Raw genomic sequence first — 16,971 nt, 5'->3', positions numbered from 1 at the left:
ATATGCTGCAATCCCTAGTACTTGGCTATGTGTGGGGCGCTGAAACCCTGCGTATGCGGTGTGAGGGTTTGACTAGACCGGTTGAACAAGGCGGCCTGCAATCTCCAGACTTTGAACTATACTACAAGTTGTCACAGGCACAATTCGCTGGTTACTGGTACTCCCCACAGGAGCGCCCAATACATACGGCCCTTAAAAAGTACAACGCCTCTCCTTCGAGCCTTAGAACTGTTGTTCTCGCCAATCAACATGCGGATACGTGCACGTTTGACCCGGTCCACACAACTGTAAATGCCTGGGTTAGATTGTTTAAAAGACTCAGAGTCTCTGTCCCCTTTCGTGGAGCACTCCCACTGTGTAACTGCCCAGGCCTTCCCCAACATATGACAAGGACATTCAAAGTACGTGGGACCTCGGGGAAACACTGACACTACATGACCTCTTCCCAGATGGCTCCTTTGTCACTCATGCAGATTTCTCTGAAAAGCTGGGTAACAATCCAATTAAGTCATTGCAGAACTATAGGACGAGAGCAGCGGGCAAGAGGCAATGGCCCTCGTTTCCTATTGAACCCACTCAATGCAAATGTTTGTTGACTGTGGTATCCGGCAGGGAGCCCGGAGGGATGGTATCCAGGCTATACAGGGCATGTCAGGACGCCCAGACGTTCACTCAAATTGTTAGGGGTAAGTGGGAAATAGATTTGAACAGCTCAATTGATGACGTTATGTGGCTCCATTGGTGCTGACTTACTAAAGAAGTATCCTTAAACGCCAGGTAGAGATTGAAACAATGCTAAACCAACTACATTACACCCCCTTACGAGTTGCTTGGTTCACGTCTGTGACATCTGGCGAGTGCGCCAAGTGTGGCACTGACATGGCCAAATATGCACATGTACTGGAATTGCCCACGGATTGTTCAGTTCTGGCAATCAGTCGCTAATAGCCTACACAGATCACTGGTATTCCCCCCACACTTATGCCCCCAAAATACCTGTTTGGAGACATTTCTAAAATATCTGTCAAGATACGTCGTCTCTTTAACTTTGGAAGTCTGATTGAAAAATAATGTATACTGAACCATTGGAAGTCGGGAAATTGCCCCGGACATTAACATGTGGCTCAAAGAATTGACTTATGCAAATGAGACGGAGGGGGGATATGTTTCCCTTGTGGTATCCAGTTGCAGACCCAAGGATATATGGGAACCATGCCGGGAATATTTACGGAGGATCCGGCCAGCCCAGTAGCTGCGTTACGAGGTGGTGCTTACAATGTGTTATGTCAACTCCACACTGTTTACTTGTATCTTGATTGCTATGCTCAAGTTTGATGGTAACATACTTGTATAATATGTGTTCTTGAGGATTATGTCTGTCGCTGCACTAAATAAAGTTTTAAAGAAAGGTACTGGGGTAGGATGTTGACAATATCCCATGACAATTTAGGGGATGTCAGGTAGGGGTGTATCGGAATGGGAGGAATACCATGTCTCGCCCAAGGGCGTGTCTCCCATAGTCCCCAAGGCCACCCGGCCCAGGTGATAATACGTCGCTAGTCCGACCCCAGGGTTGGGATCCAAGAGCGATGGCCCTCCGCAGGCCACCTGAACAAAGGATTCCCGGGAATAACCTGGGAGAAACGCCTCAGGTTTTTCACACACCCCTCTGGAAAGTATAGCCTTCCCTTAGCCCAAGTTACCACAAAAGGTGAAGGAGGTATCTCTCGGCTGTGCCTGTTTCACCTTTATGATTGTGTTGGCTCTTGGTTTGTAAAAGTGTGAGGACTAAGGGGCGTGTTAGCCTGTACTCAGCCATGCTGCATCTATTCTATCTTCTATTCTGTGTTCTTTCTACAGGGGTGTGTTTGATTAAAGTATATATTCTTGTTTGATTAAAGTATATATTTTTATGAAACCTTCATTGGACATTCCTTTATTTCGGACTGTTATACTTCGCTATTTGGGTTGCTTCTGAACCACATTCACACACCTCTTGAGAGTATAGCCTTCTCTCAGCCCACGTTATCACAAAAGGTGAAGGAGATATATCTCTCGACTGTGCCTTGTTTTCCTTTATGATTGTGTTGGCCCTTGGTTTGTAGAAGTGTGAGGGCTAGGGGTTTGCCTGTACTCATCCATGTACTCGTGAAGGGCAGAAGTGAACTCGTCACAACATCATACCGATGATGGCGGATGTGGCATGGAAAATAAAGATAACTGTTCATAGCATACTCACTCTGCATTTGTTTGGAGTAGAGCATTGTATGATATTACAGTGGTTTGTAAAATGCCAATCAGCGGTGTGCAAGCAAAAACGTTATTTACAAGTACCTCATTAGCAATATTTTGTCAGTCCTTGCTAAGAATTGTGCTTTTGCAAATGAAAAATATGCACAAATGTGTTTGTTATTGTTGCAGGGTTCAGTGGCGTATGTTTCACAGCAAGCCTGGATTCAGAATGCAGTTTTGCAGCAGAATATACTCTTTGGCTCAATTCTGAATAAACAGTATTATGAAAAGGTTTTGGATGCCTGCGCTTTACTACCAGATCTGGAACTATTGCAGAATGGCGATCAAACCGAGATTGGGGAACGGGTGAGATGCATTAAAGGCGTGTTGAATTCCTCATGGTCCAACTGTCTGAACTAGATTAAATTGCCAATTTCAATATATCTGTTAAGTCACTCAAAATTCATTAAGCATATCAGTGCTTTAGAAACGCAATGCATATTAAAAGAAAAGCATGTTTACACTGTTTAAATGCTTTGTGATAGCTCTTGTACTCGCAGGGCCTGGCGCACCGCAAGACTGCACGGGCTCTGCGAGTGAAATAACACACATGTACACAAGGCTTGGATAGTCACTCGGTAATCCGGTTGACACAGGCTTTCCCACTCTTTATTATCTCCTCTGCGTGATGACGCTGCTTGTCATCACACATCTACCACCTTTTCTCTATACCACATCTCTCCCCAACTTACATGCCAATCTTCAAACAGGGATTTGCAATACTGGGTAAGCGAACAGGTAATGAAACACTTAATGAATTAACATATAGTTATCTCGCATTTCTTTGATACATGCCATGCAGAACGAAACCTCGTAGCTTCGTGGAGGGCTGCGGCCAGAGTGTCTGGTCGCTCTGGGCTGGCCTCGTGGGGTTCTTGATCTGGGTGTCAGAGACTGATAGTGGTGTCCTCTTCCTCGCCATCTCGCTGCCTTAGTGCTCCGGAGGACTGATCTTCGTTGGTAGTTACTTCCTTAACTCGGGTCGATTCTCCACATGATGGGTGTTACCCATCGGAAGTGAGAGGTGTGGCGGGTTACCCTGTTTTGGTCTCTGCCGTTACCATCCCACGGTCCTTGTCAACCACGACCCACCTACCTCGATGGGGGTCCCGAACAGGAGTGCTGCGGGGCACACACAAGTGGAAGAGTGGGGTGTCTGTCTTTACGTGTGCAGTATATACTTCCGGTAGCCACGGCTCTCTTTGGTCTTTGGCAATGCTGATTACTTTGTTCAGTGATGCCATGAAGCACTCTGCATCCCCATTTGCCTGTGGCCAGTAGGGGGTGATTCGGTGGTGTTGAATGTTCAGGTTGTCCAGGTAGTCTTGATGCTCTCACCCTTTGAATGGGGGACCGTTGTCACTCTTATATTTGTTGGGTATGCTGTGTATGCTGATCGTCTTCTCGAGTGCTGTGATTACTGACCCTGCGTCAACTTCCAGATACCTGCTAAATTCGTCAACTGCCACAAGTAGGTACGCCTTGTTCACGACTGAACATAAGTCCATGCTAATCGCATCCCACCTCAGTCGACTGCGTTGGAGGTTTTCAAGGGGTTCTGGCGGGCCTTGCCCTGAGATGCTTGCCACGTGACACAGTATCCCATGAGGGCCTTCACCTTTTGCTGCATGCTCGGTATCCACATGCGCAACTTAAGGAATGTTTGTGTCTTGGTAATGCCTTGGTGGCCCGCATGAGCCAATTGGAGCACACTTTCTTCCAAGGCTGCTGTCATGACGATGCAATATCCTTTCAAGACAATTCCCTCTGGGGAGATGGAGAGATTATTACGCACTCCGAATAGGTTCTGCAGCAATTCTTGGGTCGTTGGTGTACTGTGGGCTATCGCTGCTAGAAAGTTATTTCAGTCTCTGGATCTGGTTGTCTCTACCGCTCGTTGTAGGCACGGGTCTTGTTCTGTTTCACGCTGGATTTCTTCCAGCTTTGGGCATTTTGGCCATGCACATGCATCCACATGACAGACGTGCACTTCTGTCTCCGGGGCTACCTCTTGCTCTGCTCGGGTAGCTGGTCGCGAGTGTCACGAGAGGTAGTCAGTCGGATTGTCTCCACCTGCTCGGTAGACCACCTCAATGTCAAAGGGTTATAATTGGAGCATCCACCGCTCTAATCTCGCTGGTGGGTGTGGTGCCGAGCCTTTGAAGATTGGCACGAGTGGCTTGCGGTAATGGTGTCTTAGGAGGTATACCTGGAAGTATCGCCACCCCCATAAGATGGCGAGAGCTTCTTGCTCACTGTGGGCATAATTCTGTTCGGTCATGGTCAGTGCTCTACTGGCAAACATGATGGGGTGTGTTGTTCGACTCTGGTCTGTTTGTGCACCAGTAGCTCAGTTTTCCGGGTTGTGTTTAAGAACCCCATTGTTGTGTGGGTCATGAGAGAGACCTTTATTCGCTGGAATTCATGCTCATGTTCTTGCCCTCACGGCCATGGTGTGTTTTTGCTGTCAGGTTCCGCAGGGGGCTGCAAGGGTTTCCAAATAGGGTATAAACCTGCTGCAGTAGGAGGCCATACCCATAAAGCTCTGTACTTCTGTTGCTGCGGTTGGTGGCTGGGTCTTTTGTACATCTGCTACTTTAGCTGGGTTGGGCGATGCTCCCTTGGCAGTGAACACATATCCAAAGAAAGAAAATTCTGACTTGCCGAATTCACACCTTTCCGTGTGTAAGGTTAGGCACAGCAGCTAACCGATTGTGGTGTTCTTTTTCTGAGTGGCCATAGACTGGAATGTTTTTGCTAATGTTTGTGGTTTCTGGCAGGTCTTGTAGTACTCTGTGAATCTCATTTTGGAAAACTTCTGCCGCTGACGATATTCCAAAATTAAGTCTGCGGCCCAGGTGTGAGGAGAAAGTTCTTATATACGTCTAAACGGATTTGGTGATTTGCGAAGCAAAGGCCCAGTTTGCTAAATACCGTTGCTCCTGTTAGGTCGACGATCAGTTAATCGATTTTGGGCGTGATGTGTGGCTCACGACTTGCTTGGTTTGGGAGTCTCATGTCAATGCAGATTCGTACTGCATTGGGTTGTTTTGGTTACTTGGTGACCACCATTGGGGACACCCATTGGGTGGGTCCTGAGGTTTTCTCTTTGATTCGCTGGTCTTCCAGCTTCTTTAGATCCTCCTCCACTGCTGCTTGCATGTGAAATGGGAACTGGAGGTGTCGGACAGCCTCCGGTTAAATTGTGGGTTTTTTATGAAATGTGACAGTTCGTTTTATTAGGCATCTGATCCCCTTGGATAGCTTGGCATGCTTGGCTAATAGGGCATCGATGGCGAGTTGTGGATTAGCCTCAGTTTCTCTGCTGTCCGACAGCTTAGTAGTGTCTCTATACCCGCATTGACTGCATAGAATCTTGTGCGGCACGATTAGCCTTTGTGGGAGACAGTCGTTTTGAAGGACTCTTTCGCGGATAGTGAGGTTTTCCTCCCATATTTGTAGAGGCAGATGGTCTTACGCTGTAGCAGGGGTTTGCTTGAGATCTCGTTTTATCGGCTAGCTGGCAGTACATTCACGGTTGTACTTGTATCAATGACTACCCCTGTGAGCATGTCATTCATGAGCAGCATGCAGGTAGGCTGGCCCTTGTGTTTACGTGTTCTCATCCCTTCATCGAGTTGGACTGCGGAGATGAGGAGTATCCGCTCCCCTCGCTTCTTCCTGTGCATGGTGTGCCATCTTGCGGGCAGTTCATCATCTGATTGTTCACTTTCAATACTGTCACTTTTGCTGGTGCTTTGGTCGTGCCTTATAGTTCTGGCTTTTCCTCTTCTTTGTATCTGGTGGCTTGGTTGTGTCTTTTGGCCATCTCGGGAGGGTGACCTTTTGGGGTTTGGATGTGGTCTTGAACTCAGGCGGACTGATGCAAAATGATTTAGCTTGCGGCACTTCCAGCATTTTGCACCTAAGGCAGGACACAAGTCGTGTTGGTGCCAGGGTCCTCTGCAGCATTTGCATGACTTTTGTCCTTGTGGTGGGCGAGTTGGTGGTGCAGGGGTTTTACCACGGGGTCGACCTTTCATTACCGCCACTACCACGTGGGTGTTCAGTTTGGCAAACGGCTTATTGCTGCTTCCAAAGCTGCTTGCACAGCTGCTGCCTGCGACTCTGTTCTTTTCCTTTGGCAACCCATCTCTAAGATGTGCTCGAGGGGTATGTTTCTTTAAGACATGACATCTCATCAGTTTTTCAGATGAGATGCCGTGGATTATTTGCTTCCTCACTGCAAACTCTTCCTCATCCGAGAGCTAGTTCTCGTGGTTTAGTCATTCCATCGACAGCCAAAGCATCTAATGCCATACCATCTAAAAAAAAGAATCTAATGCATTTTTTTTAAAAATTTCTTTTAATGGGGGGGGGTCCCCCCAAGCCTCCCTTTTATTAACCTTTAAAACCCATTTTTATTAAACTAAACCCTTTACCATCTAAAAAAATGCATTAGATGCTTTTTTTTAGATGGTTTGGCTGTCAATGCTTTGGTTGTCAATGCAATGACCGGATACCAGTTCTCGTATTCGGGTGTGAAATGCATTGATAGTTTCTGATGGTCTCTGTCTCAGCAGGCTTAGTTGAAACCTCTCGTAATCTGGGTTTAGCTGGGGTTGGAATTTTCCATTTAGTGCTGTTCTGGCTGCTTGATAGTCATCTTTTTGGCCCTTGTTTGGCAGGGTATTAAATAGGCGTAGCGCCAGAGTTCCTAGGTTCAACATTAGTAGAGTGTGCTTCTCCTCCCCCAACACGACCTTCCTCGATTTGAGGTGTAGCTCGAATTGCTGTAACCACAGCTCCCATCGAAGGGCGGCACCTTCTGCATACGTTTCGAATGGCCGCATGAGGGAGCTTTGTGTTGAATCGTGCCACGTGCGCCTTCTTGCGTGTGTCCAAGGGATTAGGGGATTCTCCCAGGGACCTGGATATGCTCTGTCCTACAGGTGGCTACTGCTGCTCTTCCGACATGTTTGCTGTGGGTTGTCCCCTCCACCCTCTAAGCGGGTTAGTGATTCTCATCTGCTTCGACCTTCTCTGCACTTCTCAGGGCGATACTCTGTGTCCTCTAGTGCCACTAGGACATTTTCTGTTGTGCATGTTGTGTTATGGGGGCTTGTTCTTGGCTGTGTGTTCTCTGCTCTTGTTCATTCTCCCAAGTGCCTTGATCTGAGCTGTGCTGTGCACAGGAAGGTATTGTCCTGCGAGTTGTTCCTAGAGCACCTGTGCTGTGTTTTGGCCAGGGGGTGTAGTTCTGCTGCCACTCACCTCCTTTACATGTATCACGGGCAGGAGCACTGTCAGCGAGCCGCCTCTCCCACTTGCCTTGCAGGGGGCTGCAGTCCCTGCAAAGCGCATGCTCTCCATGTCATGCAAGCTCAGTTAGCAACGCGGCTTGTTGCCTAGTATTACGCTCCTAGTTGCCACTGCCTCCTCTGCGTTTGAAAGCTGCTGGCAGGAGGGGAGGGGGTGCTATCAGAGGGAGCAGATGTGCCATTGACGGGATTCTTTACTACCGTCCTCGTTGCCAATGTGGTGCTCTCTGGGCTGGTGCACTGCAAGGCTGCGTGGGCTCTGCGTGCGAAATAACACACACATACACCAGGCTTGGATGGTCACTCGGGAATCCCATTTGTGCTGGCCCACTCTTTATTATCTCCTCTGCAAGATGACGCTGCTTGTCATCACTCATCTACCACCTTTTTTCTATACCACAATAGGTTGGTATCTCACTTCGGCTGATGTTCGTTGTGGCGACGTGGCTGTGTTCGCTTTGCTGCCACACTTGGGATTTCTAACATGGCCGCTGGCTCACGCCACTTTTCTACACCTCGTCCATCCGCTTCAGTCTTTGCTGGTGACCCACCTACCCTGGGTCAGGTGACGCTTCATATTCCGGCAGTTCCTGGTTACACATGCATCGCTACTCCCTTAGAAGACGCTCCGTAAATTTGTTGTCCAGGGAATCTGTTTAGCTGTGCTTTCTATGCTTCCTAAAAATGTACTTAACTTTCTTACCTTTAGATCTTTCTCCCTTGCGTTTCCGGCCGCTTCAGCATTACGAAGCATCCGCCAAGGCAGCATTCCTTCCCAAGCTTGCAGATCCAGACAGTCGATACCCGGGGAACTACTCTTCTTCCATTACTCAAGGCTGTGGCTCTCCCGCAGTAAGTAGGGTTGATAGGGCGGGGTTAGCTCTCAGATTAGGGACATCTCGCATTCTTTCTTTGGGTTCTAGGATACAACCTCAATACTTGAACGAGGCGCTACGTCATCAATCCTTCAGTAACACCAGTTTGGGAAACTTCCCGTTCCACCTACAGGTGCGGGTCCCTTTCATTCTCTTGTCCTCTGCTTTTTGTTTCCGGATTTTGCCTATACTTACTTTCTGTGCATTCTTTCTGATAGACAAAGACTTCCAGCAAGCCATATGAAAACCTCTGAGCCAGTTCAAGTCCAATCGTGAGTTCTAAGGAAAGGAAGACGTCATCCCCTACGCTCTCAATTCCAGACCAGGGTTTTTTCCCCCAAAGGGTTTCCCTGGGAAGTTTGCTCCCCTCCGGTTCCTGTTCCCCTGCAGGCAGAGGTGAGTAAGGTTCTCAGGGGGATTTTCTTGTCATCAAGGATTGCCTACCTGCAAGGTTAGTGATCACTGCTGGGTACCTTGATACAAGTCATTTATTATTACAGATAGCAACGCCCTTAACGAACACCCAGTAGGCATCATGGAACAGCAGATACAGCAGCTAATGGCTTCCATGCAGTCCTTGTCACATGAGGTGCAGAACCTCAAACAGGAAAACATGCACCTCCGACAACAGGTGGCCTGGGCTAATCCCGTGTTGCCTCCCTCCTCCTTGCCCATGGCCAAGTTTGATGGAAGTCCTCACAAGCTAAAAGAATTCTTGGATAGTTGTACGGTTCAATTCACATTCCAAGCCAAGTATTTTCCGTCCAATAAAGTCAAGGTGGGATTTCTGGTATAACATCTCTCAGGGGCAGCATTGCCGTGCCTCACTCTGCTGATAACCTCCGGGAACACCATTTTGGACTCTTATCCAGCTTTTGTCAACAGTTTGAAGCAAATGTTTAATAAACAGAAGTTGTCGATCTCATCTCAGGAAAAGTTACTGGACCTTAGACAAGGTAACCAAGACCTATCACTTATATCACACGTTTCAAACAACTCTCCTCAGAGACAAAATGGCCTGACGATGCGTTGCTAACCTTGTTCCGCCGAGGGCTTACAGAGCAACTGAAGGTTGAAGTATCCAGTGTTCCTCGACCCGCCAATCTAGCAGACATGATCACCATCACTATGTAGATGGACTATCGCCTGCAGGAACGATACAAAGAGAGAAGGAAAGGACACATGGCTCGATCTTATCCGGAAATTCCGTCCTCAGGCAGTCCTTCAAACCAGTACACATAGATGAACCCATGCAGATAAGAGCAGCCAGGGGTCCCCTCTCAACCGAAGAGAGAGACAGGTGAACCCTTGGTTTATGTATGTACTGCAGATCTTCGGCTCACATCGTAAGAGAATGCCCCATAGCTCCCCCTAGAAGATTTGAAAGTAAGAAGTTAAAAAACTCCTTCACCCTTCGGTAAGAGGAACCGTGGTTGGGGTGGCTCAAGAGGATTCCTCAGATCCACCAATTCTTTCTAACAGCACATGTATCTCAGAGAACACCATGGTGACCGTCCTATTTCCAATATCGTTTGACGGCCACATAATTCAGACTGTCCCTGCGTTAATCGATTGTGATGCAGCAGTAAACTTTCTGGACGACAACTGGGCTACTAGCAAAGGAATCCCAAGAGTTCCCAAGACAGTAGACATTCTTATCCAGGGTGTGGATGGGAGTCCCCTTGTTTTTGGTCCTATTAAGGAGCAGACAGGCTAATTGGTATGTCAGATAGCCTCTCATACAGAAGAACTATGCTTTGATTTTATTAAAGCGGGTCACTCTCCTGTGATCCTGGGTCTACCATGGTTTCGTCTCCACAACCCCTTCATTAATTGGACGGTCGGCACCCTATTTCTTGGCTCAGAATACTGTACAGACAAATGCCTTTCCCATCAATCAGTAGGGCTCTACACTTCCCCATCTGAGAACCCTGCAGGCGCAGTCTCCACAGTCGGGCACATTAGCAGCATCCCCGCCTGTTATGATCAGTTCACTCAAATATTAACCCTGAATTCTCTGCCCTTCTTCCTCATCGGAGGGATGACTGTCATATAGACCTCATCCTCAATCAACCCATCCCCTTCGGTCGGATGTATATGTTGTCCCAAAGGGAGAAAACCATCTTAAGAGAGTATCTTAAGACAAATTTGCAGAATAGGCTTATTGCCCAGTCTATCTCTCCTATGGGAGCATCTCTTTTATTTATTCCCAAAAAAGATACCGATGTACTCTGCCCCTGTATTGACTACAGGGACTTGAACAAGATCACGGTAGCAGACAAGTATCCAATGCCCTTAATACACGATATTCTGGAAGCAGTATCAGGAGTCACAATCTACACTAAACTTGATCTTAGGAGAGCCTGTCACCTGACTCGGATTGCCCCGGGACACAAATGGAAAATGGCCTTTCGGACACCCTTTGGGCATTACGAATACCACGTAATGCCTTTTGGACTTTCTAATGCTCTGGTTGTTTTTCAGTGCTTTATGGACCACATTTTTACAGACGTGTTACTACATTTTGTGGTAGTCTATCTTGACGACATCCTAATATTTTCAGCCAACTGAATGACCACGTACGACATGTGAAACTGGTTTTGCAGCGGCTCTAGGCACACCAGCTGTACTGTAAGGCTGAAAAATGCGAATTTCACTGCCCTAAAAACACTTACTTCGGATTTTTTCTGTCCTCCCAAGGGGTGTCGATGGATCCAAGAAAGGTATCGACGGTAGTGGAATGGCCTCATCCGTCCAATATAAAGGAGATCCAAAGGTTTGTTTGAGAGATTTGCACATTTTTATCGGAAGTTAATCCCAAAGTTCTCAGAACTCATTCTTCCGATTACTCGTCTCCTCAAAAGGGAGCACCCTTTGTATGGGATGCCACAGTTCAGAGTTCTTTTGACCGCCTCAAGCACCTGTTCACCTCAGTCCCCATTCTAAGGAACCCGGATCAAGAACAAAGGTTCATTCTAGAGGCCGATGCTTCCATCTAAGCCTTAGGAACCATCCTATTGCAAAAAAATTCTGAAGGGACCAAGTCTCTGGTGGCTTATCTGTCCAAGGCTTTCAACCCTGCCGAGATTAACTACTCGGTACTAGAAAAAGGGCTGTTACCCAACAAACGTTCATTAGAAGAATGGAGATATCTTCTGCTGGGATCTCCATTTCCGACTGAAGTTCGAACAGATCACCAGAACCTCAGAATTCTCCAGTATGCTCAGACAACTAACAGCCGCTAAGCCCGATGGGCACATTTCTTTTCCTTCCCGGTTCTCAGAATGTCTGTGCTAATGCTCTTTCTCGAAAAAGACCACCCCACAGCCAAGTTTTACACAGAGTCCATCTTTCCTAAAGCGGTATTTATTCATGTATTTTCCGACTTTCTCAGCCGAATCAAACAAGACACTCTGGAGCTTCATGACCGTGGTCAGGAATTGGCACGCTCCCATGTCCTAACTCAAGAAGGCGGATTCTACTTCCATAAACAAAAGGTGGTAATATTGTCCGAGAGATTACAGAAAGAGTTCTGATATATGTGCCACGACTCTCGTGCTGCAGATCATCGTGGCATCAATACCACCTTGGACTTAGTCCAAAGGCATTTCTGGTGGCCTACGGTTTCTACCGACGTACAAGATTGTGTCATCCTGTGTAACCTGTCTGCAGGCTAAGTCATCCCATCAATACCCTCTTGGCCTACTGTCTCGGATGCCTATCCCTAAAAGGCCTTGACAAATCATCTCCAATGACTTCATAGTAGATTTGCCCCTTTCTCACGGCCAAACAGCCATTGTGGTCAGGATTGACTATTTCACCAAACCTGCTCGTTTCACACCTCTCCCCGGTGTTCCGTCTGCAGCCTCGTTGTCGCAAGACTTTCTCTCTCAGATCTTTTCACTGCATGGTCTACCTGACACCATTGTTTCAGACAGGGGCCCACAGTACACGTCTCGCTTTTGGAAACAACTTTGCGCTCTACTACACGTCCAACGGTCTCTGAGCTCTGGGTTTCTCCCTCAGACCAATGGTCAGACGGAGTGCTTGAATCAGACCTTGGAAGGCTATCTGAGGTTCTTCGTTTCCGCCGTCCAGGATGATTGGGATGTCCTGCTGCCTTTCGCTGAATTTGCCTATAATAATGCTACCCACTCGGCCTTGAAATCCAGCCCTTTCTACTGCACCCACGGATACCATCCATCCTTCTCCCTATGGTGGTTCCCCCGTCTACACGTTTTCCCGGTGTCGATGCTTTTGTAGCTGATGTTCAACTGGGTTACCGGTGGGCTCTCCTTGCCTTGTGGGACGCTCAAGATCGGGCTAAGGCCTACTCCGACAGGCGAAGGAGGCTGGCCCCCGCTCTGGTTGTGGGTGATTCTGTTTGGTTGTCTTCCAAATACCCACCTCGTCATCTAGTTCCTTCTAAGTTGTCTCCGAGATTTTTTGGCCCTTTTTCCATTTGTCAACTGGTTGGGGATGCAGCGGTTCGCCTTCGGCTCCCACCCTCCTGGTCTCGGATTCACCCTGTGTTCCACCTATCTCAGATCAAGTTGGATGTGCCTGATCAGTTTTCCAGGGGCACTTCTGTGGGTCCTCCCCCTGTGGTCACTCCCACGGGTGCAGAATTCGAGGTTGCTGTGATCCGTGATTCGCTGTACCATCGGACCGCCTGCAGTTTCGGTCGACTGGAAGGGCTACTCCGCGGCTGACCATTCCTGGGAACCTGCTTCTGGGGTTCATGCCCCTCGCTTCATTCGGGTGTTCTTTCGGCGCCACCCGGGTAAGCCCGTGTTAAGGATTTCAATCAGGCAACACACACCTTGGTCTTGGCCTCGTATGCAGCACACAACTGAAATGCTTATCTTTTTATATTGATTCAATATTGAGATGGTACACCACTCATATCACACCCCCTTTTCAAATACCCCGAGTCACAATGGACCATGAACCAGGGTTGGTAAAATTCAATGTTTATTCATTTATTTAACATTCAAAAGAAATCATACACTTTTAATATGGGGCAGCAATCACCAATGGGGTGATAATTACAATGAGAATGTGAGCAATGCACTGGGTTTAACTTTCCAGTGGAACATATACACAGCACAGCAGAATAGGAGCACTTTTTGATTTAGTACAGATAGCACCCCAGTTAGAATTTCCGCCTGCAATGTTCCCTAAACCCACAAATGGTCAATTCTGAGTGGATAAACAGAAGCAGCAGGTAATCAGGAATAATAGGCAAGAATTGTAATACAAATCTGACCTTCCCTCCCCAAATAGGAAAGAAAAACGGATTTCAAACCCCTTGCAATGTTATAAAATGACACTCGGAAATTGACAAATAATGAATGTGTGTTAAAATCCTTGAAGCAAATATAATTCCTCACTAAAGCAACAATGCAAATATACTAACAATCACAAAGAATGGATTACCAAGAGCATACAGTTCGAAAATGAGTGGAAAGTTTAAAAGATTGCATCAAAATGACGTGTGAAAGTTGAATTTTTTTTATTCCCATCTAAAATTAACCAAACGGTTTTTAATGAAAACAGGTGAAATACACTGATTTGGATTTGGGGTGTAGCTATAGATCACAGGTACAATATGGAAGTGAAAGTAAGTCTGGTAAATTGGATGAGTTATGCAAGATCTAGAAAGGTGCGCTTTGAGTAAAATGGAGCAGTGAAAAAGGAAAGGAAATCAATTGTGACAAGAACAGTTTTACTCTACACTAGAGTATTCAGGCTAGGCCACCAAGGAGAGACACAGTAAGCTCCAGGGTTGATTCGCGAGTTCCACCCTCTCACCCCAGTGCCTAATCCTGGCGGAACCAGTCCGATCATTCGAAACAGGATTAATGGCCTAGGATTTACACAATGCACAATTACTAAAGAGATGGCGCTAGCACTAGAACTCAAAGACAGGGTTGCAAGAATGATTGTGACAGTTTGAACAAGGTATCATGATAAGGATAGGGTGACTTAGAGAGTGGGATAAGGACAAAGACAAGATAGGCTGTGGGTTTAGATGGGGTGGAAAGTGATACTCACAGTCCACTTTTTAGTTTTTGGACAGTCAACGGTTTTGGTCACTACACGGCAGGGTGCCTGGCAAACAGCTGGGCAGTTCGGGTCACCGGATGGCACTGGACTGTAAAGCAATTCTGGTTACTGGATGGCACTGGACTGTAATGGCAATTCTGGTCACTGGATACTAAAGATCAGCTGGATGACAGGATGCATACAGTTAGTGGTATCAGGATGCTTCCCAAAAACACAACATCTTTCCCATTTGGTTATGTGGGAATTTTAGTGGGTTTTCAGATTTGAGGCCTTGCTGTGAATATGATCAGCACTGCTTGGGTTTTGCAGTGGGCCCTGGAGTAGGGTAAGCAATGCTTTGACCTTGTAGCTGGGATCTGGAGTCTGGATGGATGGATGGATGGATGGATGGAACAGGAACAGGACGCCGGTGCAGGAAAATCATGAAGCGTGTGTGTCTAGAGTCTCGTCAGGGACTCTTATTTATAATGCCTAGTGACATCATCAAAGTGTATGACTGGGGCATGCTTAACTAAACAAGCCTCTAACAATGGGATTGGACAAGGGTGATAGTCCCCGCCTCGCTCTCAGCTGGTTGGATTTCAGGAATATGATTTCAGATTAATGATGTGAGTTTTACAATGTCCAATAACTTCCCACAGTTACTTTAACTAAAATCCGATTTTGCCACAAACATACATTTATACAATTGCATTCTCTTAGCAAATTGTATACACAGGTTACATATTTTGTGCAGCACATTGCAGTCCAATCCTCCAGTCCGTGAGACAGGGGTTTTTCAAGGGGATGTATATTACTCAAAATTCTATAACTTTATACATGGGTGTGGTTTATCATAAGGAATGTATGTACAACAATTCACATTTGCAACATGGATACTTTTTGGGGAATCCGCAATACTTTGCCATTTCTGTCCTCCAGGTGTCCCCCAGGTGACAATGAATTCTACCAAGTCTTAAAATAAAGCCTAAAAATTCACTTTTACACTGCGAAAATTCTACATTTTTACAAAGTTTTGCTGCAGAGATAAAAGTCTTTAAAGTTTCTTTATGAAATAGTCTTTGAAAACAAATGTAGTCCTTTGTCAGTGGATCATTTATTTTCCCTTTCTTCAACTGTAACCAACTGTCATTTCCTTCAAATCAAGGTGGGGGTTTCTCAGCCTGATTAAAGGTTTTATTGCCCCTTCACAGTTCAAACTTCCTTGCCCTGGTAGTCCCATTGTCAGTGGGTTGGCCTTGACAAGATTCTTTCTAACCCTGTAATTATCATTCAGGTGTTAGTATCTGCTGAGAGTTTATGGTGTGGCTCCCTTCCTTAGGGGACAGTTTCAGGGATGTCAACTGTAATAACTGTTTTTTGGGAGCTTGCAAATTCAGCCCATGTGTTTAAAATCTTTATTTTCTTATCCTGGGTCCTGAATTAAACAAACTTGTGGACCCCTTTACAAGCTTTCATTCAACAATTTCCTTTTAAACAGGCCATTTTTTTTCCTTCAGTTTGCGAAGGCCCATTTTTACATGTGTGTTGAAAAGCTAGCACTTCTTTCTTTAATTCGTTTGGCAGCTCCATCAGATTCCCACACTGTCTTTGCAGACAAAGTCATTTTCTTGAAAGCAGGAGTTTTGTCTGAAGCACAGATATATTGAAACTTACCTGACTCAGAGAGTAGACTCTCTTTGAACTGCTGAATTTTGGATACTTTTGGAAAGAAAGGAACCAGTGTTCCTGTGCGAGTGAAAAGTGAAGATCCTTGTTGATTCTCTCAGAGTTGGTTTGACAGGGCCTGTCATTCAGGAATTATGCCTGGTTTTTCTGAGGCACAATGAAATATCCTGGGCATGTCAGGGCCTTTTTAATCACAGTAGTTTCATAATCAACAGATGGAATTAGCATCAAAGCTGCATTTTTAAAGGGTGAAAAAGTTTCATTTTGAAGGGGAATTTGGCGTTTTAGCAAAGCAGTGCTGCCTTTTTACTTTAGTCCATCTATATGTTTCAGAACACACTGGCACGTGTGTCCCCTTGTTCCATCATGCCTGAAGTGTGCTTGGCAGGACAGTGCAGCCATATTTTTGTCGCTGCAAAAACGTAGTTTTGAAGTCCTGGTGCGCACAGGAGCCAGCGCAGCCATTTTCTGTTTTTTGCGCAAATGCAGGTTGGTGATGTGGTGAAATACTGTTGAGTGGGTCAATATATCCCACATATCCCCCCCCCTGATTTCTTCTGAGCTTCCAAGCCGAGGAAGAGTCGGGCAAGTGGGATTCCTTCATGGGGCAAGGCAGGATCAGTCAGATATGAGTCCTTCTTATATAATATTGCGGTGCGTCATGCTCCTCTCGCTGCCTCTGGTTGGAACGTGGAAAAACAATCCCAGCTTTCTCTTGGATCTTCCTTTATGGTGTTGAGCGACAA

At 46.5% G+C, this 16,971-nt stretch overlaps 1 protein-coding gene across 4 annotated transcripts in view; it reads left to right on the top strand.

Moving 5' to 3' along the window:
* Positions 1–16,971, top strand: part of LOC138526081 (multidrug resistance-associated protein 1-like) — a 1,621,759-nt gene that overhangs the window by 705,739 nt on the left and 899,049 nt on the right. For all 4 annotated transcript variants that reach the window (XM_069636425.1, XM_069636424.1, XM_069636423.1 and 1 more), the window contains exon 13: positions 2,422–2,598. In XM_069636425.1, the coding sequence (XP_069492526.1) occupies positions 2,422–2,598 (177 nt within the window). The remainder of the gene's footprint in view (positions 1–2,421; positions 2,599–16,971) is intronic.

This window comes from Ambystoma mexicanum, chromosome 7p (assembly GCF_040938575.1).
Source record: "Ambystoma mexicanum isolate Mex_15411 chromosome 7p, UKY_AmexF1_1, whole genome shotgun sequence".
Taxonomy (NCBI): Eukaryota; Metazoa; Chordata; class Amphibia; order Caudata; family Ambystomatidae; genus Ambystoma; species Ambystoma mexicanum.
Note: the sequence above shows the minus strand (reverse complement) of the source record. Positions and strands in the feature narration are given on the sequence as shown.